The 25,293-nt window shown below is 37.8% G+C and overlaps 1 protein-coding gene across 1 annotated transcript; it reads right to left on the reverse strand.

The window, feature by feature from the left end:
- Positions 1–646: 646 nt before the first annotated feature.
- On the reverse strand, positions 647–25,293 carry LOC129269113 (small G protein signaling modulator 3 homolog). The gene is made up of 11 exons (XM_064106015.1): positions 25,183–25,293; positions 19,264–19,415; positions 17,691–17,757; positions 11,284–11,414; positions 10,680–10,817; positions 9,289–9,345; positions 8,648–8,782; positions 7,844–7,960; positions 6,578–6,656; positions 4,525–4,670; positions 647–694 (listed from the first exon to the last, which is right to left on the reverse strand). The coding sequence occupies exons 1-11, from the start codon at positions 25,238–25,240 to the stop codon at positions 647–649; spliced, it is 1,128 nt and encodes a 375-aa protein (XP_063962085.1). The 5' UTR covers positions 25,241–25,293.

Here is a 25,293-nt window from a genome sequence, read left to right on the forward strand (position 1 = left end):
GCAGAATTGAGGTCTTATTGATGTTGATATGTGGTGATATTTTGATGATTATTGAATATGAACTTTCTGAGATTTGCTGTCCACAAGAAATGGAGGAAATAAAAATAAGAAATAAAAATAAACTAGATTTTAATTCGTCATGCGGACGAATTAGGTGGTCTGTCCTTATTCTCGCCATCATGATCACTATTACCATGTTCAAGCAGATCAATATGATCTTCATGATGACAACAGAATGTTCATTAAGGATGGAATACTTGTGAAAGACGGGAGATGATAAAGCACAGTGAAAAGTGTCTCTTTGATATATGAAAATACATGTGATATGAAAATAGTAATTATAATCTGTTTAATCTTGCTAAATTTTAACTTTCATACCTTTTAATTATCATAAAGGATCATGTACGAGGTGGTAAAAAGAAAAAAAAAAGAAAAAAAAAATCATCTTGTTCACCCCCAGGACTCGAACCTGCGCCCCCGAGAACTCAAGTCAAGTGCGTTATCCATTGAGCCACGATATTCCCCATAGAGATTACACGTTCCCATAGAGATTACACGGAAGCAAATTTGAGAATTAAAAATGCAATTTTGCAAGCGAAAAACGGGCATGATCCTGGCATCTGATCGAAAAAAAAGGGTGACACTTTCAAAAGCTTAGAATCTCAGCTACATCATACCAAAAGCTCAGGGATAACTAACAAGAAACAATGGAGATATAGCTCACGAAATAGAGGAATGTAGAATCTAGTTTTGAGAAAAAGGCATGTCCCATAGAGATTACACGTAAAATGAGGAAAAATGACATGCCTCTTTTCATCGCAATTTTACACCATGATGCGTTTTTCAAAATGAAAATTCATGTTTACTGACGAGAAAGAGTACATTCTAAACTACAACATATCGAAATCTGGGCGAAAAATGATCAATATTCACGGAGTTATGATCAAATTTGCATAAATTTGATGACGTCATTTTTGAAAATATGAAATTTTCAGTTTAGGCGCAATTTTGATGACGTCATGATCAAATTGAGGGACAATGGTGACATGAAATCAAATCTACAAGTCATACTCTATCGATATATGAAAAAAATATTGGGGTCAACGGACTATTTAAAGAGGTATAGTGAATTTTCAATTGCCCCTTTTTTTTGGCCATATATGGCCTGTAGTGAGAGCTCGCGCGCACACGTGCTGCAAAGTTTAACAGGTGATAATTTCGTTATTACTTGTCGTAGAAGGTTGATTAATGTATCAAATTGTTCAGAATTATATTATCGATGCATTGATATAAAAAAATTGGCGATTCTATGTTGGAAGATGCAATTACGCGCGAAAACGCGCGCGCATGTGCGTGCGCGCGTTTTTTTGCAAAATGCTTAAAATGGCCTGAAACGTATGGAAAATTAATTTGGAACGAATTTGAGCATTTTAAAATTTTAATGCGCGCGTACGTGCGCGTCGAGGTGCACGCGCGGAATTTGATGAAATTTTTAGTTGACCGTTGACCTGAAGTTGATGTATACCAAATATAGTTGATTTTTGATGACTCGTTATCGAGATATGATAATGACCTGATTTTTACAAAATGGCGCCTGGATAAAGTCACGATGACCTAATGACCTTGAAAAAAGGAGGGCACACTTCCAAAAGCTTAGAATCTCAGCTACATCATACCAAAAGCTCAGGGATAACTAACAAGAAAAAATGGAGATATAGCTCACGAAATAGAGGAATGTAGAATCTAGTTTTGAGAAAAAGTCATGTCCCATAGAGATTACATGCAAAATGAGGAAAAATGACATGTCTTTATTATTTGCAATTTTTGAGGATGATCCGTTTATTATGATGAAAATTAAAGGCAATAACTCAGAAAGAGTAAGACCTAAGCTACAACATATTAAAAATTGGGTGAAAATTGACGAATATTCACGGAGTTAGAGCCAGATTTGCATAATTATAATGACGTCATAATACGCAAAATGGATATTTTGACTTCCGACGCCATTTTGATGACGTCATAATATAATTAAGGGTCAAATGAGACATGAAATTATAACTCTAGTTCATACTCTATCAAAATATGAAAAAAAAATTCGGGGTCCCCATGCGTTCTGAAAAGCTACAGCGGATTTTCTATAGGCATGTTTTTGCCCATATATGGCCTATAGTAAGAGCTCGCGCGCACACGTGCTGCAAACTTTAACGGGTGTTAATTTCGTTATTGATGGTCGTAGAAGGTTGATCAAGGTATCAAATTGCTCAAAATTATATTCTCAATGCAATGATATAAAAAAACGGCGTTTCTGCGTTGCGTTGAAGGCGTTACGCGCGGAAACGCGCGCGCATACCTGTGCGTGCGCAAATTTTTGAAGTGCTTAAAATGACCTGAAACGTACTTTGGTTTGGTCAAAAAGTGATTTTGAGCATTTAAAAAATTTGACGACCGCGTACGCGCGCGTCGTGACCTTCAGGTGACCTTTGATGACATGACCTGTTGACCCTTGACCTGAAGTTGATGTGATTTAAATTTGATTGATTTTTGATAATTGATAATGGAGATATGATTGATAATGTGATTTTACAAAATGGCGTCTAGATGACGTCATGATGACGTCATGACATTAAGATTCTTGCAGAATTGAGGTCTTATTGATGTTGATATGTGGTGATATTTTGATGATTATTGAATATGAACTTTCTGAGATTTGCTGTCCACAAGAAATGGAGGAAATAAAAATAAGAAATAAAAATAAATAAATAATAAAGAAAGAAAATTCGGACAAACATAAAAGGTGATCTGTCAATTTTTGACAGACCACCTAATTATCGAGAGTTGCATTTAATATTGTGTATGGTAGAGGACATCCTTTCTATATGGATATACTTCGCTGTGCACTGCAATGGTTCCATGACATTCGCTCCGCCGACAAATGTTCCGCTGTAAATTCCACACACTAATCGAATGACTAACTTCATGGATTTAACATTATACTTTATCAATCCAAAACCTAACATAAAACCCTAGACTAAATACAGCCGAGAGTGATTGTCACAGAAGGAAATGTCATATCACTATTGCAACATAGCAAATAAAACCAGGGCCCCCGTCTTACAAAGAGTTACGATTGATCCAATCAATGGCAACTATGGACGGCCAGCAATGTCAACATCTATTATGCAGGTTTGTTCAAAATATCTTCTAACTATGATGTATATTCATGCATTCATTGTTTTCTTGAAAATTCACTGTGCTTCTCTTTGTTTACAAAGGACATTGTGCCAATTTCGTATAGAAAAAATGAAGACATTGATGGATTTCCATAGAGTTACGATTGATTGGATCAACGTAACTCTTTGTAAGACGGGGCCCAGGAAACACAATGATGAACAAGATCAGAAATATAATTCAGTCAATGCAAAGTGAGAAGCAGGGAAGGCTACTAACTATACTAAATGCATTACAACAGGGCCCCATCTTACGAAGAGTTACGATTGATCCGATCAACCACAACCATGGAAAGCCAGCAACGTCAACATCTAAAATGCATGTTTGTTCAAACTATTTTCTGGATGTGAAGTAAAATCATACATTCATTTGTTTTCTTGAAAATTTGGTGTGCTTCTCTTTGTTTGCAAAGGACATCATGCAAATTTCCTGGGGAAAAAATTATGTCATTGTTGGATTTCCATATAATTAAAGATGATCAGATCAATCGTAAGACGGGGCCCAGATGCAGAGATGCCAACCTAAAGGGATGGTTGTCAGGAATATTTACCATATTTGTCAGGAACAAATGGGAGTTTCTCAGGAACATCCCGCGAAGTAGCATCGTTTATACGCTTAACCACCCAATCGCCATTGACATTGTGCATGCATGAACCGCGGCTTGCACTCCGCACTTCGCTGTGTATTCAGCAGCAGCGCGCGGAGGCGCTTGCAATAGAAATCTCAGTAGAGAAACTCCCGTTGGTTTACCGTTGGCCACACACACGCTACATGCACGATACATGTATACACAATACACGCATATACATGCACAATACACAATACATGCATATATACCTATGCACAGCAAAGCAATACACAATACACATGTATTGTAGTTGTTTTTTCCGTAACCTTTTTATTGTTGCCGTAACACCGTAATTGGAGGAATAAAATCGGAACAAATACGGCGAATCCGTAACGGTTGGCATCTCTGCCAGATGTGTCTTATTCATGGAAAACTCTTCTTGGAAAGGCCAAGTTTGCAATTTTGGTTCAGTACAAAGTGACAGATTTGACATTTCTCATTGGGGAAGGGAGACTATTCCAGAATTTGGGGGCAGCACTGACAAAGACTGGTGGGTGATTCATACAGTTGTTCGTAAAGTTATGCACGACTTAACGCACAACTGGAACACATTCTTAGCACTTATTCAGCTACATACGGATTATAAGAAGAGTCGCATTTTCAGGAGTGTGCTAGAATGTTCCCCAGGGAATGGAGAAAGTGCACACATTCCTTTTTTTCTTCCTTACCTTCATTTTGAACATGGCAAGTGTGATTTGGAAGAGAACGATGGACCCGTCAAAGAAGAACATATCCCAGATTCTTAGTAGCACCTTCATATGCACCACACTGGCAAACGCAGTCAGAAACCAATGTAATGTAATCAAGGATAACTCTGCAAAAAAAAACACCAATAATAATAATAGTAATAGTAATATCAATATCAACAAGAGTAAGAATAGGAATAAGAATAAGAATGATGATAATAATATAGGGTATTTGCATAGAACCCACTTCCACCTTGTTAGGCGCTCAAGGCGCTATTTTACCCTGATTAAGCTAGTCTCTGAAGGTACATTTCAGATCAACGTTCAGCATGTTAAAGGCCATTATAGCTGACCTAATGGAAAAATGTATAGATTTTTTTAAATAATAATAATATAGGGTATTTATATTGCGCACATATCCACCTTATTAGGTGCTCAAGGCGCTCCTATATTACCCGGCTAAGCTAGGCGTTCATAGCGCACACAGCTTTTTAAGGAATTACTTCCTACCGGTACCCATTTACCTCACCTGGGTTGAGTGCAGCACACTGTGGATCAGTTTCTTGCTGAAGGAAATTACGCCATGGCTGGGATTCGAACCCACGACCCTCTGTTTACATTTTCTGATAAAGTATTTAAATAATTTAAATGGAACTCCATCAATGTCATCATTTTTTTCTACAGGAAATTTGCACTATGTCCTTTGTAAACAAAGAAAAGCACACTGAATTTTCAAGAAAACAATACCTGGAGAAATACACATACACATACACTTTAGATGTTGACGTTCTGGCTTTCCATAGTTGCAATTGATCTAATCAATCGTAGCTCTTTGTAAGACGGGGCCCAGAAAGATGGGTCGGATAAAATGTAAAACACTGTACATTTATCAGTGTTTCTCTTTTAAAGTACTTGCAAACCTCATTTAACCCTAAATAGACTGGGCAATTTTGACACCTAAGAAGACTGGGAGGGGGCTGATTCAGCCCCCCCCCCCCTTATGATCTCGGCCGTAGATCACGATCGCTACAAAAATTGGCATGCTCGTTACCCATGGCATAATCTCCAAAACTATAAGATCAAATTCTGAGAAAAATCTCACTGCTAATTAATTATGCTAACTTATGCACAAAATCAAAAGTTTGCTCTAATTAACTAAATAATGCCCCTAAAATGCTAATTTTTGGTACACAGACTCTTTATAGGGATCTGATCAATGGTACTTAAAACAAATGTCAATATCACATTTATTTTCTTATGTATTTTATTGTTTTCTAAATTCCTTATGTATTTCTATGTTTTTCGAATTTTTGTTTTTTTATTGTTTTTTCAATGGAAATTGTCGGGGACTTTATTTCGACCATTAACAAGATGGAATTAATTGATTTTAATCTGTCAAAGGAAATATAATGATACATTTATGAATTTTGGCTAAAAACACTATTTGCATTGGATTTGTACACAAATTCACGTTTTTGAGCAATTTGGGTCTGCATGCACTTACGAAATTTCGGAACCGCGTACACGGGGGTCTCAACAGTTGCGCGAGACATGAAAGTAATAAGTCAGCAAGCGACGCGATCAAAAAAATTTGCATCAAAGGGTTAAACGCTACACTACCTGGGATCTCGCTTGTTGTTCTTCTGAGTAATCCTTCTTCCCTGCAAGTGAAATTCATTATTCAATTAAATCTTTGCTAAATTTTTCAATTCTCAATTGCGGTGCAAGCTATTATGGAAAAATAGTAGTCAAACCACAAGAATAAGTAGGCCTCTCATTCATGGACATTGGTAGCCCATGCATAGACCTTATGCATATGACATCATGATCTCATAGCGCCCTCGCTTAGAGGATATAGGAATACACGTAAACAGTTGTCAGAGATGTGCCAGCTGCAGATCACCAACACATGCAAGGCAATGGCTTCGGCCTCCAAGATGGCAATGCGGCAATGTCAATGCATAAGATCTATCATGAAACACATGCGGTGGAATTCTTTTAATTATGAATTTCCACTTTTCTGATTCCTACTCACCTATATCGTGGCTCTTAAGTAGTTGATCAAGCTCGGGGAGATAGCTCACCATTAGCTGTCTTAGCACTCTCTGGTCAGCCTAAAAATGTAAAACAGTAAACATCATTGAAGACTTTCCCTTCAGGAAAAATATGGACTGGTTGGTTATGAGATTTCTTTTCCATTCATAGTAATGTAATGTGGTTTTTAGACTTTGACAATCATAAGCACTGACACCCTGACACACTCAGCTCATCACAAAACCCATCATTTCATCTTTCTATTCTTAGAAGACCTTGATTAGGCCTAACCCTCATAAGCCCAAAATCATAACATTACATGGTTGGGTATGCTGTTCAGTCAATTTTTTTTTGCCTCCCCTGCTGTGCTACGCTATGAAAATCATGCATGGGATGATTTATTTATGCAGTCTTCCTTCTTCATCTTCTTCTTCCCTTCCTCTGTTTTCCTTTCCTTTCACCTAACTAACTTCCATCATAGTCTCGTACAAATATTATACTATGTATACTATTTCTTCTACATCTGTTGTTTTTTTAATTTAATGATGAATATATTCTGCATATACTAAGATAGGGGGGATGTAATAGCAGCATAATGACCTTTTATCATCATCCACATTCATTATGATTTTTTAGGGGAATTACAGTAATTGCAGAATGTTATTAGTAATTTATTTTTTTTGTTTACAGTTTTCCATACTGTTATGATTTACTGTATTTTTCATCTTTGTGTATACTTATTGTTAAAGCCATTGGAAACCAAATTTCATTGTATGTATACATTGACCAGTAAAATAATCTTGAATCTTGAAAACAGATATTCATGTACTTTGATGAGCCCAAACCTGATATTTTCTCACCAAAACATTGCATTTGTATGTTTTTTGGGTCTGCTTAGATTTTTTTTAATCGCATTTTACAGTCTGAATCACTGTGTACTGCAGGTCTCTCCTCCCGATATAACAGACTGGGGGGAGTGCAGGTGGACCACTACAACTGGATTTCCCTCTACTCTTAAACGAATAAAGCATAAGATGGCAACTCTCCTCTCCTCTCTATTTAACATCCTATCTGAGGGATGGAGTATTTTCCACTGATGTAACATAGCCTGAATCTATGAAACGGGAGGGGCACATTAAAACATTACGAAAGCTTCCGTCATCTGTCCGGGGTGAACGTGAACCCACGATCTTTGGTCTAACAGGTGACGCTTTACTGATCGAGTCAACTCACTTCCAGTCATGAAAAATGCGGCTTTACTACTTGCCTGAACTCCAAGTAACGTGTGTGAGAAGTATGACGGAGGGACAAGATCTTCTACAACTGAACACATGATCCAGAACGCATCTTCTTCATCCATAAACAGAAGCAACGATGCTACAATCTGCAGGACATGAGACGGATTAATCAAAAATATTATATCTTTCACATTAAGAGAATCATGACACAAAGTCAATATTGTTCTCTTATCATTTCAGGGCAATGCCACAGGAGAAATATAATGAAATTATTTCATATTCATCAAAAGAAAATAAACTTGATAGTCCTGAATACCCAAGTCTAAGAAGATTATACAAACATGAATCTTGCCTTGATAGTCATTTGTATAATATTCTATAAAATATTTTCCAGTCATGGCAACGATTTCATTTTCAGTAATTTCATTAATACCACAATACTATGAAACAGAATCATATTGAAAAAGTTTAATTGAACTTTAGCATTTCCTTTCTTTCCAATGCAGATTTCCCTGAAAAACTTGCACAAGTTTTCTCTTTTTCCACCAAACCCTCTTCATGAAATATATCAACTTCCATTCGGAACACACTCTACAAAATACTTAAAATGAAAATATTTACTGACTTAAATGGCAAAATATTGTAAATGGATGGAACACTGATGACCATTTGACAGGTGGCCTTTAAAGCATCACATTAAGAATCCAAATGTACACTGTTATCGTTAACATAGGCTACCATACATTGAACCTTTCGCAAATATTCAAACGTGATTGATACCCCTATATAAACCAAAACAGCAACATTTCTTCTTTTTTTGTTCAAATACTTACCACGCCTGTCCCTTGGCAGTAGCCTATATCAGGATAGAGCCACGAGATGCCCCTCAAAACCCTTCGTAACCTGGGGACACCGGTGCTCTTCTGGTTTGAGAAGCATGCATTGCTGGGCATTGTACGCAGTAGGTCCTGTTCAGAGAATTGTTACAAAAAAATTGATACATGAGATATTGTAGAAATAATGGCTGACATTTACATGATATTGATGTTAATGAAGGATCATAAACTGCTAAGATAAAATTCAATGACAAATATAGGTGACAATAATTTGAAAACGTTTTTTTTCTTCTCCTTCTGCAGATGTGGTCATTCTATGCATTGTGTATGGCAATAATAATTTGTAAAGGATTACAAAGGGAGTAGAACATCCCTAAATAGATAAATTACTGTAAGTATTATGATGCTTTGGATTATGTATATTCTTTTCGATGGATGCTCATGTTACATATTACATTTGTATTACTTTATATTACTTTGTATTATGTTTTTAATGGAAATAGAATAAAGAATTGAATCGAATTGAATATGTACGTACATGTAGGAACCATGGGAAATGATGATAATTGCTTCAGTACACAACATGGTACATACAACAGCTCTACATGAGTGTCTGTGTTGACAAAATATATTCTCACCTTTTCTATTTGTTTAGCTGCCATGGACTGGTCACTCGAACTTGCTTTAATGATTTCCTATGAAAACATATAAACAAATCATGTAAGAAACTGGAAGATAGAAATGACTTGCATGAAGGCGATATGGCTTATTTCGACCAAACAACTTTCCAGTGCAGATTTTATATTAAAAAAAACGTCTCTTGCAAAATTGAGTTTACATAAAGAACTGACCTGACCCTGGTTGTGTTATATGTATATTGGCTAATTTGCCAAAATACACAAATAAATATAAAAGGTAATACAAAATCATCTTCTAAATGTATTATTTTTTTAATGTCTTGACAGAAAAAAGGTAAATTCAAGTAAATTCTGCTTCTTAAATGAAAGAAATCTTCAAATACAAAAACCTGTCAATAAATTCCTTGACCAGGACCACGCTATACTAACCCTATATAATGTATGATATGACTGGAAATGAAACAAAACACAGTAACATCCATATCACGGCCCCATGTCATAAAGACCTGCAACTACAAGTAACTTTGTCATTACTGAAAATACCCCGTTTACAGGGCTTATCAGGTAATCGTAATGAAGGTTCTATGGTATTTGCCACAATGAGATAGGTACAATAATTGAAGTCTTTAGTGAAACAGGTCCCTGGCCTTGTTTGAACAAACCACTTGTTATAATAATTGCTTTATTTATTAAATCAGCAAGGTTGCTTTTAATGAAAATGACAAACTAGTCACAATCAAAATTAATCTGAATTAAAAAAGTACTTAATGCCTAATCATTGAATAGTATAGACATACATGAATATAGAGTGTGTGCTTTAAAAGCAAATTGCTTTCGAAGATGTACTTGAAATGTGGTAAAGTACTGTCTATTCCTACTACTAGTATATATATAAGTATTCAAGTACCACTCATTTCTGTTGCACAGATAATCAATTCTCACATCATACATCATCAGATTAACTTTACAGGAAATTTTCTCCTCCCCCACATTTGTTGCAAATAATTCATACATGTAGCCTTGGAAGCATTTAGTTATAAACAACCCTGTGAGTGGGTCGGTTTATTAGTTATAAAGTATCGTATAAATATGTAATATATCATTATCGTTGACAGAAGTTTTATCCGTTTAGTATTCCAATGAACTGTATTATGTATTATATCCACTGATTCATATATTTTCTGGGTGACCCAACCCTACAAGCATACTGCTTCCATGGGCATCCAATTGTCCTCATATGTATGTATAAAACAAACTATTTTGCATTTATTTTTAAAGTATGATACGTCATTTGCATAATGTCTCATTTTTATACTTTGTAATGTATGTATATTATTGATTTTGCATGTATTTTTATGGAAAATCAATTAATTCAATTTAATTAGCCTTACCTTGTATGTCATTTCGCTGCTACTCTTCTTCTCCTGCGCACCACACAGTCTCATCCACAACTGATGCCTCATGCTGTGTGGGATGCCTTCACGGACCAGCGAACGTAACTTCTCTGTTTGGGGTAATCTGCTTTCCATCTACATGGCAATGTACAGATAGAAGTTTTATGATATTTTAACGTGAAATCTGAATTTCTTAAGGCCAGTGTCAAATATCTGAGGAGTAAATATAACCTTGTAGGCCTAACTGCAAGTAGAAAAGTATATTGTATGCTATGAATAAGCCGAGGAATGGAAATTTTTATTTTTAAGCCTAAACTTCACTTGCTTTCAATATTTTTATGATTTTATGCATGTTTCTTTTCTTGGAATCTAGCAACAAGGTATTCCTTTCACCAATTAGTAAACAAATAAACTAAAATACTTGGAAACCAGTCGCCTCTTGCAGGCTTAGTGGTTTGCAACAACAACCTTCGTATAAAAAGTATGCATAAATTTAAAATTGTTTTATTAATCTACATGCGTTTAGCCACTCTCAAGCTACAAAAAGAATTATTCAACATATCAAAATTGCAAAAAAAAGGAATAGAAGTAAATCACATACCGATTCCCATGTGAGATCGCCAACTTCTGTATTATGAGCGAATTCAAAGTAAGCTGTCCATTTTAATCTCTGCTGGGGGTCTTCTATAAAGGGTTCACTCAGGAGTTTGCTGGAGTTGGGTTCAGCTGCATCTGTACGAAGAATTGGAACGTCATGTCAATTTACAAGTAATCCTTCAATTTGATTGGCTTTGTGACTTATTAACATGGCAATTACCACTGGATGGCAAAGATGACAGCAAAACTGCCATTATAGTAATTGTATGCAATGAAGTTAAAGATATTCTATATATACACTACTCAAAAAAAGTTAAGGACCACTTTTTAAAACGTACATAAAGATTTTATACAAGGTGTTTTATTTCTGGAAATACCTCAGTACAACTGTCCTAAATGTCCTTAAACACGCTGTAATCAATTTCACGCATGGGTGGTTTCAGTTGTTGCACAATGTCTCTCGCATCACTGCACATCCTGAAAAGTGGGCCCCGAGGGGTATCAGCTACCGACATGAAGTGGTAAAAACGAATGTCTGAGTGTCTTTCAGGCAGTTCAGTAACGAGTGTGACCACCTCCTGCAGCAATAACGGCTTCACAGCGCTGTCTCATGGAGCTGATGAGGCGATTGATGTCTCTGACGTCCAGTGCATCCCATGCAGCCTCCAGAGCCACACCCAGCTGCTGCAGTCCAAGTGGATGGGCTTCGAGCTGCTCGAGACTCCTCCCCATCATGTCCAAGACGTGCTCTATCGGGTTTAAGTCCGGGGACCTCGCTGGCCACTCCATACGCTCAATCCCCTGGCCCTCAAGGAACTCGGTCACCACCCTAGCTCGGTGGGCACGGGCATTGTCATCCATGAAAATGATGTTTTGTCCCACATTTTCTGCAAATGGCACCACTATAGGTTCAAGGACCTCATCGCTGTACCTCACTCCTGTCATTGCTCCCCCTGGGACCACGTAGAGACGAGTACGGTTGGCGTAGGTGATGCCTCCCCACACCATGACGCTGCCTCCCCCATAACGGTCATGTTCTGCAATACAGGGGTCTGCAAATCTCTCTCCTGGTCGCCTCCAGACTCTCGAACGTCCATCATTGTGGTCAAGGGAAAATCTGCTCTCATCTGTGAACAGAACTCTACGCCATTGCTGTCTGGTCCATCTGACATGCTCCCGGGCCCAGTTGAGACGAATTCTTCTGTGAGCAGGGGTGAGTGGGACACACTGAGCTGGCCGTCTGGCATGCATATTGGCTCTGTGAAGTCGGTTACGGATTGTTTGAGTGGAAACAATCACTCCAGTTGCTGCAGCGAAGTCATTGTTGAGGCGGCGTGCACTGTGAAAGCGGTTGCGGAGGCTGAGATTCGTCAAGTAGCGATCATCTCTAGGGGTTGTCGAAACTGGTCGGCCACTGCGGGGTCTCTCGGAGTATAGCCCTGTCTCTCGGTGTCTTTGATTTGCTCTGCTAATGACACTGTGTGACACGCCCATCATTCTGGCTACTCTTCGCTGACTGAGGCCAGCTTCCAGCATCCCTAGGGCTCTGGCTACATCTGTTTCACTTAGGTGGTGTCTTGGCATTGCTGTTGTAGGCAAGTTGTTGATTGTACAGACTAAAGACGGAAAATGCTTTGGAAGACACTTGTCTTATATGGCCCACTGCAATGATGCCAGAGACATCATGAAAGAACTGCATGTGTGAAATTGATGTCATTGTGTTTGATGGCATTCTGGACAGCTGTATCTTGGCATTGCTATTGTCAGCAAGTTGTTGATTGTAGAGACTAAAGACAGAAAATGCTTTGGAAGCCACTTTTGTACGGGCACATTGCAATGATGCAAGAGACATGAAAGAACTGCATGTGTGAAATTGATTTCATTGTGTTTGATGGCATCCTGGACAGCTGTATCTTGGCATTGCTGTTGTCAGCAATTTGTTGATTGTAGAGACTAAAGACAGAAAATGCATTTGAATCCACATTTGTACCACTTCACAATGGGCCCACTTTTCAGGATATGCAATAATGCGAGAGACATCATGCAACAACTGAAACCACCCATGTGTGAAATTGTTACAGGGTGTTTGAGGAGATTCAAGACAGCCATAATCGGGTATTTCTAGAAATACAACACCCGGTTTGAAAATTGTATACACACATTAAAAAGTGGTCCTTAACTTTTTTTGAAAATGTGGGACAAAACATCATTTTCATGGATGACAATGCCCGTGCCCACCGAGCTAGGGTGGTGACCGAGTTCCTTGAGGGCCAGGGGATTGAGCGTATGGAGTGGCCAGCGAGGTCCCCGGACTTAAACCCGATAGAGCACGTCTGGGACATGATGGGGAGGAGTCTCGAGCAGCTCGAAGCCCATCCACTTGGACTGCAGCAGCTGGGTGTGGCTCTGGAGGCTGCATGGGATGCACTGGACGTCAGAGACATCAATCGCCTCATCAGCTCCATGAGACAGCGCTGTGAAGCCGTTATTGCTGCAGGAGGTGGTCACACTCGTTACTGAACTGCCTGAAAGACACTCAGACATTCGTTTTTACCACTTCATGTCGGTAGCTGATACCCCTCGGGGCCCACTTTTCAGGATGTGCAGTGATGCGAGAGACATTGTGCAACAACTGAAACCACCCATGCGTGAAATTGATTACAGCGTGTTTAAGGACATTTAGGACAGTTGTACTGAGGTATTTCCAGAAATAAAACACCTTGTATAAAATCTTTATGTACGTTTTAAAAAGTGGTCCTTAACTTTTTTTGAGTAGTGTATATTCTACGAGCATCTGTTTCAAATAGACATTCTATTTTCTCAAATGTATTCTTCATTTCATTCTATCTTCATTTAGTCTAATGCCATTTCGTCCATCAACATTTCGTCTAACAAATATTTGGTCAAATAACCATTAGGTCCAATCATCACTTTGTCTAGTCGCCATTTCGTCTATGACCATTTCGTGTCATAACCAGTTAGTCTAATATCCATTTTATTTTCATTCATTTCGGCTTTCCCCCAATTAACACTTAGTCCAATTAGACCGAATGATTAACAGACTAAATGGCTATTGGACCAACTGGCCATTAGATGAAATGGCAATTAGAACATGTGGATAGTAGAAGAACTGATGGTAGACCAAATGATAGTAGACGAGTTGGCAATTGGACGAATTGACAGTAAACCAACTGAAAGTAAACCAATGTCGGCACCTGTCTAACATGCTAAAAATGGAAAGTCAATGATTTAGCAGTAATAATGAGCAGGGAGAGAGCTTTATATAGCGAATGCATCCCCTGGAGAATCCTTCATGAAATATAGATGTGAAGCCGTCTGCACGCAACCCACAAAGGGTAGAAGATCAATCTACCATGGGGGTAACAACCACATAAAAGAAAAGGTCAGAAATACACCTACGCTATATATAGCACTTTAATGAATAACGAAGTCTGAAACTTTGTTTGAACAAGAAAGACAATGCAGCTTATCACACAATATGAAGCCCTATTAAACCAAAAATTCCTTTCAATTTATTTCTGTATTCTACAGTTGTGAGGATAAAAGATGAAAATCTCCTAAAACATCTTCAATATTTTTTCCCCAAATTATACACCATAAATGGAACAGTGTGCTTAGAAACATTCATAGTGTAAGCACCTTATATTAAAAGGTTATGTAATATTATTTAAAAAGTATAAAGCGCAGGAACAGATACTAGAGGATTAAATATAAATTATTATACAGCGCTTAATAAACATAATATTATTATTACTAAGATTTGATTCCTAGTAGAGCACAGAGCATGTACAGCAGCCAATGAGACATATTTCAAAAGATTTATTTGAAAGGAAGGGAATACATTTTATACTTGGATATTCATGAAAACACACTCCTTTCGTCCTTTGTGCATTCCACTGGCAAAAAGGGCAAAAATAAGTAAAATAAGCAATCTCATGAACCAGATTCTATTTCAAGAACCATACATTAAGGAATTTCCTTTTTTTTTCAAGTTGAAAAAAAAAATCAACTTTAGAGCACTCCTACTACTGTATGCAATCACATTCCTTAATAGGTACATGTACCCCCCCCCCCCCCGGTTCCCCCCCCCCCCAAAAAAATAGAACACTCTAGGGGAACGTTTCATCAACATGTTTTCAGGTCCGACAACTTTCCATGATTATAATTGGCTGAGAGGCACTGTTTCCATAGTAACTGTCAGATAAAACAGTACTTGTCGGATAAAACGTCTGACAAGTCCTTTCATGACACTCTCCCCTGATCAATAACCAACCAATGACATACCATGTCAATAATCAATGACATACCATCGGAGAAACTGACTGCAGGGCCCCATCTTACAAAGAGTTACGATTGATCCAATCAATTGTAACTCTGTGGAAATCCATCAATGTCATGATTTATTTTGCAGGAAATTTACTCAATGTCTTTTGCAAGCAAAGAAAAGCACACTAAACTTGCAAGAAAAGGATGAGTGCATGAATATACAGCATATCTAGAAAATATTTTGAACAAACTATGGCTTTCCATAGTTGCGACTGATCGGATCAATTGCAACTCTTTGTAAGACAGGGCCCAAGTCTATCACATTATTAACAATGACAGACAATCGGCAGGTTTGGGGATGGTTTGATCAGTGTGACTGGAGATATCAGTCAGTACTCTTCATTATGGGTGATATGAAAACGTAATTGGTGACAGATGCTAAAGCCAGTGTCATATTCACACTCTAATGAGTAGATGGGCCTTGCCAATGCCACATACATGGGAATTACTGTAAGCGTGCATGAAGATGATAATGATGCACGCTTCGACACTGTGGCCAAGGTGAAATCACAATTTACCAACCAAAAACAAGAGTAAAACTAGATAACGAGATGAATTCTTGACTGCTCACAGTTGAATTTTATGTCTCCACCAATGCCAGGCCAAGAATATACTACACACCTAACTTTTTTTTTAATGATTCAATGACCATGAGACCTTTGACCTTGTGACCTTAGACCTTGTAACCCCCAAATCTACTAAGATCATTGTCCAGATACAAGAGCCATATCTGAAATTGACCCATCAATAGTTCTATCATCGCATTAAAATGATATGTCATGTACATGTACATGTATACAACATTGTGATCTTTGACCTCATGACCCCAAGAACTAATCAGGTCGTCAGCACTCCTAAATCAGAGATGCCAACCTAAAGGGATGGTTGTCAGGAATATTTACCATATTTGTCAGGAACAAATGGGAATTTCTCAGGAACATCCCGCGAAGTAGCATCGTTTATACGCTCAACCACCCAATCGCCATCGACATTGTGCATGCATGAACCGCGGCTTGCACTCCACACTTCGCTGTGTATTCAGCAGCAGCGCGCGGAGGCGCTTGCAATAGAAATCTCAGTAGAGAAACTCCCGTTGGTTTACCGTTGGCCACACAGACGCTGCATGCACGATACATGTATACACAATACACGCATATATACACATGCACAGCAAAGCAATACACAATACACATGTATTGTAGTTGTTTTTTCCGTAACCTTTTTATTGTTGCCGTAACACCGTAATTGGAGGAAAAAAATCGGAACAAATACGGCGAATCCGTAACGGTTGGCATCTCTGTTAAATACATACATGAGCTGCGTTTGAAGTTGAATGGTTCAATGGTGAAGTAATTGTGAGAGATATATCCAGGTACATGACCTCACGACCCCAGAATATTTATAACCAGATCATCTTCATTTAAGTATAAATACTTGGACTATGTTTCGACTTGATCCTTTAACGATTCTTTAGTTATCACTAGAATTAAAACAGGATTGACATGACAAAAAACATGCCCTTTTAAAACTAATTACATCGTCAACACAGATTAAATGTAGATTAACTTTGACCTCCTTCTCATCTATTTCCTTAAACTAGTTATAGTGGAAACCAGTAATAACGTGTAATGGTTGATACGGTCTTGGGAGCAATCTGAAGTGGTCTTCCAAACTTGTTTGGAAATCCACCTCACGATGTGGTTTTCAGACCGCTTTGCCTGGTTAAACTGGTTTAAGTGTAAGTGAGGACACAGCCATTATTCTAGAAGCAATCTTCGCACGGCAGTATGAGAGTGTGCGCATGTTGGGCAGGGTTTCAGTGAAAACTGTGTGAAGAATGCCTACGTTGCAGTTTCAAATTTCACGCAAAACATGCGACTCCACCGAGAGCATTCCATAGCAACAAGACCAGTTTACGTGAAGCTTTCTGGAAAACCAGTTCAGGAGATTGTGATGAGGACACCAGTGAAACAACCTTCTAAACTGATTTCCTAAACTGCTCTAAAGAAAATCAGATACTAAGAAAGGGGTCTCAGACAGGTTTTGAATAAATCATCAACTCACCTTCTACTTCTACTCTGAAGCCAAACTCGTCGTATCTGAAATCCCCCACAGCACCAGCGTCTTCAGTCTAGCACAGGAAAAAAAAAGCAGAAAAGAAGCAATGAAAGGAAATATGATACATGTGAAAATGTACGTAGGATATCTACACACACAAGACTGAATGATTCTAAGAGGGTGATAGAATAAAACGGAGGATAAAATAAAATCATTCAATTAAATTCAATTTTCTTTATTTGTCCATAGCGACATGGAATGCAGCATGGCCAAACATAGAATAAAAATACAATATCATACATAATACATAATACAATATCATTAAACATGCTTTATTACTAAAAATATATACTTTTACAAAGGAACTGCTCAGTTTTGTACACTTAGAATTGATTGCATGAATACAGACATGGAAATTAAAGGTTTCAAGGAAGGCAATTTATGAATTGAAAGAATGAGAGAAATAAAAATGATCAGAAAAAGAAAAAACTGAGCTAACTGATTCGGACAGGGGAACAAACAAACAATTATGAGTAACCAAAGGAAGAATAGCACACACACAAGTAGAGAAATGAGGAAAGTCAAAAATGAACAAAAGAAAAGAAAGATACATGTATGAAGAAATAGAAGAACATGCAAAGATAAAAGAAGATGTCATACATACAGATTAAAAAAAAAGATAAACACAAGGATAGGGGAAAGGGAGAGAAACAGACAAAAATAAAAATAGCATTAAAGAAAACACACAAAAAAGGAAAAAGGACAAAGTGTCTTTAATGTAGGTGGTTTAAGTGCTTTGACATTTAAAAATCTTCCTATAGCATTTTGGAACACATGGGTAATTCACATTTCAATGTACACTGTACATGGTTATTATACATCACACAGGAAGAATATTTCATTATAAAATTGGATATTATTTTTTCTATTCAAATTTCATCACATACATTTTGAGAATATCTACACTTCATTCTCAAAATGTATTGCTTGAATGCCTACAAATTTAAAGGTCAAGTCCACCCCAAATAAATGTTGATTTGAATAAATATAGAAAAATCAAACTAGCATAACGCTGAAAATTTCATCAACATCGGATGTAAAATAAAAAAGTTTTGACATTTTAGACTTTCTCTTATTTTTCACAAAACAGTGATATGCACAATTCAATGACATGCAAATGAGAGTCAATGATCTCCTTCACTCACTACTTCTTTAAGGACCAACTTGACTGAACCATGTAAACAGTGTTAATTCCGTATGTTCAGGGAGGAATTAATGAGAAAATTAAAATATTTCATATAATAACATAAAAGAAATAGTGAGTGGATGACATCATCAGTGTCCTCATTTGCATATAAACCGGTACTGTTTTATGAAATTAACCAAAACTTTAAAATGTCATATGTTTTTTACATCCGATTTTGATCAAATTTTCAGTGCTATGCATGTTAACAGTTTTCTCTTTTTATTCAAATCAACTTTTGTTGGGGTGGACTTGTCCTTTAATCAACCAGACATGAATTCTCAATCAAATATTAACAGTCATGATCTACACCAGAAAATAAAGATCCACACACACCTGTGCTAATTTGGCAAGAATATCCTGTGGCCACATGCTGGGTATGAGTGCCGAGAAAGGGCCCCCGGGGGCAGGGGTGTAGCCCCCTGAACCCCTCCTGTGTTTGCTTAGCTTGCTACTCATCTCATCCTCGTCTTCTGATAGGGTCTCAGCTGTACGGTTAACAGGAGCAGAGAAAGAAGGAGAAGATGAGAGGGGAAAGGAAAGGAATGACAAGGGAGAGATGGGGAAAATATAATTAATAACTTCATTATCCATTTATGGATATTCCTCTTGTTTTATGTGTAAACATCATAAATTATATAAATGTACAAAAAAACCTGCATGGCTCATGACCTGCTGGCACAGCCCCACAAAAGCCCCGATGGCAAGTTGCCGACCACAACTATTTTCTGCAAGGTAAAATGTTGAATGACTCCATGTATCAGTGAATCTGCATAATAATAATCACAATCAAAACAAATATTTACTAAAAATACACATCTTTGACAGTTGAACTATGCATGAAAGTCATTAATGGGCGTACTTAACAGTACACCCAAAATCAATGTATGTGATCCAGGACCATAGCGCTTGCGCAGACAAAGTGCGCACTGGGTCAAGCTTCGTGAGAGCGCTGTGCATAGTTGATAGTCCACACCTAAAATGGACTGGTGACAACCTTGGTGAGTAGTAAAAGGAGGATTTAGGAGGTCAAAGGAATGAAGGTTGGTAAAGTGGAGCAAGATCAAAAAGCTTGCTAAATACCCAAGACATAAACTCTGTAAACATTTTTTTCAAAATTCAAATGAACATGTATTCATATTGACTTGCAGCAGTAGCAAATGCATGAATGATGCGTAATACAAAATCATAAAACACAGAAAAAAACCAACCTGCAGCATCATTAAACATACCTCTACGAAACCACAAGCCCTTCTCACATCTGTTACAATAATTCCCAATCGATGAAGAATCATCTTCCAATTTTCTCTTTGCGAATAATCCTTCATATAAATGCAAACCCTTCGACATAATGGCCAACTACGAGTGTCAAACACTGTGGTTCCAACGGCATGGGCTCCAATCTTTCATGTACCGTTATGTTGAATATTTTTGCAGATATATGAATAAGCTGTTTATCAAATTGCTGCAGGCTTTAATACGCAGCATGAATTTGGAATAAAAGATTTCTGAGCAATAATGGGTGTCATCACAGCTAATTCATTTCAATATATTTCACACCCCACTACTCAGACAGCAAAAAAAGCCTTCTTTACAACCATGGAGCTACTTGCAATCTCCAATCACACTGTGTTGTGTCTTGATGCTATGTACATGTTGTGCATACTATACATTGTACAACACTCGGATCTCTATGAAACCTGGCTGAATTTGGAAGAAAGAGTATGAATTTTCACCATTCTGGCCCCTTGTTCGATATTTTTTTTTTTTCCAAGTTTGATTGGAAACTTTTCTATTATAGCTAAGGGAAATATTTTTTACCTACTTTTGAGCAAAATCATCCCTATTTCCAGTTACATGGTTTTGGAGGTCTGCCCTATTATCTTTTTTTTTTCCTTTGAATTCACCAACGGTTCAGCGTGCTAAAAAAAAAATTAGTACTGGGAAAAAATAAATATACCCCACAAAAATGTATTAAAGTAGGAAAAAATGAATAAAATTCAATTTTAGTTTTGGGCCAAGGCATATAATGAACTGCAGTAGAAGCTGTGTAATAAAATGAAGCATTTATTCAGTAGATTGAGAGAAATTAAAATAAAACTGCCCAAATGTTGCCAACCTTTAATATTTCAGCACCCAGGAAAAATGAGGACAAATACCATGTCATAACCCTGTCATAGATGAAGCCTTGCCACTGCTTGTATCAATCAAAATTAATGAACCTCAAATAATTCAGTCATTTGGCATATAACCTCTGATTAGTGCACCATGTTTGGAAAATAACATTACAAATTACATTTTATAGTTCAGGTAAACAATGATATTGCAGTAATTGTTTATTACATGTACAGTATTATAAAGCAGGATTCTTTTATGAACGTTAGCCTGCAAGCTTTGATATCTATTTTTTTTATGATCAGTTTTGAATGAGGGGGAGGGTTGATCGCGAAAAAAAAAATCACACTCAGATGGTCATTTTATGCTTTTCTATTTGTACAAGTCTGTGATCACCCAAGGGTTCATTACATGCCGCCGCGCACAGAAAAATCAAGCCATAGAAGTCGTGTGTTGTGGACCCAAGAAGTTAGATCCCAGCACACGCGACCCACTAGTTAGAAATCCACTGCCAAACGCGGTCCGTGGTGCGAGGTTAGTATACTAATACTAACCTCGCAATACGTGTGAGTGGTCTGTGATAATGTGAAGAAAAAGAAGCATGGAAACTTCAAACTATAAAAGCAGCGCGTGACACTGGCACTGGTAAACGGTCCTAGACCAGTAAAACTTGCTGTCGGGCCAGTAACTTTTCAGAAATAGCCAGATTTACTGGTCTGACATGACCAGTAAAAAATATATCAACTATTAATATAAATACTTTCTCCTCTTTAGTAAATAACAAAAATGGCTTTGGCATCTTGAAAAATAGCTTTCCAAAAATGAGAAATAGTTCTATTGAATTATGTTTTGTGTGTGTATGTGTGTACTGTTTGTTAGTAAGTCCGGGGGGGGGGGGAATAAAAGACAGCAAAATAAACAAGTCTTTACTTATGTTTTTCTTTATTTTGGGGGACCAGTAAATTTTAGGTTTGGACCAGTAAGAAATGGAAAGACTGGGTATCTACTGGTCCGACATGAACAGGTTGGACCAGTAGAAAAAATGGGTTAGTGTGGAGCCCTGAAAGTTTCCCCCAAAATACCTCTTTTCCAGCATCCTCCCCCTCTTCCATCAGACGAGCAACCCTTTTTCTTCTCAACAGCCACACCCGGCGTCATCATCAGAAGGAGATTTGTAGTTTGGTAGCACACTGATCAGCTACATGCAAGTCCCATGCATGCGAACATAAATGGACATTACAAATACATTGCAATGTCCATGTACATATGAGACCAAATAATGGACAAGAAGCTTTCCCAAAGACCCGATTGCTATTAATTCATTCAAATTTTAAGCATACTTTTACAGCCAGGTGGCCATGGACACCCAACCTGACAAGAGTCTTGCCATACATAACAAGTAAATGTATGCCTACTGCACACAGTCTGCATTCCACTTCCAGTCAGTGTGCAAAGTTCTTTCATTTCAAGGTCAGTTCTATTCAAACCAGGATTGTGGATGTTCTATTCAATCTAGGTTTCTTTCACTCCCTGGAATCTTGTCACTAGCAATGTTCACATGGCCTTGTAATTCAAAACTTACAATTCTTTTCAAGATCAGCCAACAGTAATTGGTGATTTTCCCTCACAATGTTCAAAATAGCCCTTGAAGTTGTTATCTTGGTTTTTTTTTTAATTGCAGGAAACAACAATGCTTGTTCTTCTGAAACTATATAGATGAATTCGACTTAAGAGGTCTGTAACTTATGACCTTAATAACGGGGGGGGGGGGGCTTCCAAAGAACAACAAAAGCACCTTCAATGGATTGTACAATGAGCCAGGTGCGTTGCTATGTCAGTGCCCACATTATCTTTTGTTAGGTAAACTTGCAGCCCCCACCCATCCCCCCCCCCCCCCCCCGTTTGAAAATTACCATTGAAAAAAAAACCCAAACCAAATTGGTCTATAAAACAATACCCGAAAGACAATCTTTTGGCTAAACCTTGCAAACTTAAAGTTAAGCTATTAAACTTTAAGCTATTAAAGCTGTATTGTGCATTGATTTGGACAGGAGTATACTGGGAGTAAGGGTCTAAGACACCGTTCTCACTACCTTCCTAAAACTAGTTTACTGGAAACTAGTTTAACGTGTAATGAGAACGGTCGAAGCAATCTTCCAAACCGGTTAATAAAACTACCTCCCGATGTAGTTTTCGAGATCGCTTTGCCTCGTTAAACTGGTTTTAGCTTGAGGACACAACCGTTATTCGGGAAGCGATCTTCGGGAAGTGATCTTCGCACATTTTGAGCGCGCTACTCCACACGACAGGTGTAGAATGCCTACGCTGCGGTTTTGAATTTTGCGCGAAACGTGTCACCCGACAGACAGCGATCGCGTTAATATGTGAAATTATTTTGAAAACCACTTTCGTGTGAACAAATGGGAGCGCTAGCAAAGCGATCTTCCAAACTGGTTTCCTGAACCGGTTTCCAGTAAACGAGTTTTAGAAAGCGTAATGAGAACGGTGTCTAATACCGTCTTCACACTGGCCACAAACACCGCTACAGTACCGGGACTGTAGCGGTGTTACCTTCAGTGTGCATTCTCGGACCCACAATAAACTACCCCAGGATAACCTCGCCTCGCTATAACTCCACAACAAACGTAATAGCAGCAGGACAGCCCTGTGACCGTCATGGTGTTCCTTCAGTGCGAAGGCACATCGCGACAAGCCTACAACACCGGGTAAACCAACTGTGATATGTTTACTATACACGAAGGACGTGGGTTCAATTCCCCACCCTCAAGTAGTTCCGGTGCATCAAAGTCGGGTCACTCACGGGGTAACAAGCCTAAACGTGTTTTGTTACGGAGGTCATAAAAATTACCTGCTGCAGTGTGAATGGATACATGAAATTTATCCCGGGACTGTGCCGGATTAACTTTTCTACTGTGAATACATTTATAGCGGGGGCCCGTTTATAGCGGTGTCATCATCCCGCGACAGCACCAGGATAAATTTTAAAACTCGCTACTCCAACCTGCATCAGTTTGGCTGAGCTCAGGCCTTTTTTTGGGGGGGGGGTCCATCTGTATAAAAGTAATTATGCAGTTGCAGTTGTATTTTTCCAATTAAAATCTATTACAGTAGGTCCTTAATAATACTTTCTAATATACAAGTAAAGTAGGAAATAATTGCAGTATCCTGTACCAGTAAGTACTACAATCAGAATTGCATTTAATATAAAGGTCACACCGTATATTGCACTTCTGTTCTGGTATTTCATACTGTACCAGCACATTTTCTTGCAAATTCTAAATATGGTTTCATTTTTGCTGTGTAAATTTGTCTACCATACAGAATTCTAATGAAGCATTTTTTCTCAGGTTAAAAAACTGATAGCATCTTCTTCAAGGGTACAATTTACAAGCAGATGTACTGTAGGCCTACACTTCTAGGTATCAAAGAAAAGAAGTCTACAATTTAAACCAGTTTGAGGGGCACAGTATGCCAAGAATTACCATTACACCAATGAATAATCACCCGGTATGATGGAAGGGGAGGGAGGACGGGGTGAAACTTTTGAATTGAATCTGTCTATGAACTTTTTTCTCATTAAAATATATGTTTTTCTGTTGGTAAATATTCAAATCAATCAAAATGAAATCAGAAACATTTTTTATATGTTTCTGATATTTCATTTGTGACACATGAACTTCTGATATAGCTTTAATATCAAAGCAAAGTTGAAAATATCATTTGAAGCAAAGTTGTAGGTAATAACAAATAATTTGACCCTACATTCTCATTACTCTTTCCCTCACCCCAAGATCTGTACATGTACATGTATGCAATCATTGCAGTGTCATTTAGTTGCAGAAACACATTTTTTTTTCCTCAATGGGGGCTCAAAAAGACAACATTCATGACCTGACTATTGATGTAAATGAATTACAATAAACAATGGACTTTTTAATCCCGTAGAGTAGAACATGCATAAATTTAGTGTGCTGCAATAAAAAACGATTTCTCAATATATTTTACCCATAGCAGCAATGTTGTATGTATTATTGTAGGCTCATCCTCTCCATTCTAAAAAAGGGGATATGTTGCAATAAGGTGACTCTCGGGAAGAAAAAATAATACAAATCGAATTACCTTCAAATTGATAGGCATGACAATAAGCGTAAGTCATCACATACTGAACCACCTCCATTGGTACTACTCCACTCCTCACTATATTAGCAAGTAAAGTATACAGAGCAAGTC

The sequence above is a fragment of the Lytechinus pictus genome, chromosome 10, assembly GCF_037042905.1.
Source record: "Lytechinus pictus isolate F3 Inbred chromosome 10, Lp3.0, whole genome shotgun sequence".
Taxonomy (NCBI): Eukaryota; Metazoa; Echinodermata; class Echinoidea; order Temnopleuroida; family Toxopneustidae; genus Lytechinus; species Lytechinus pictus.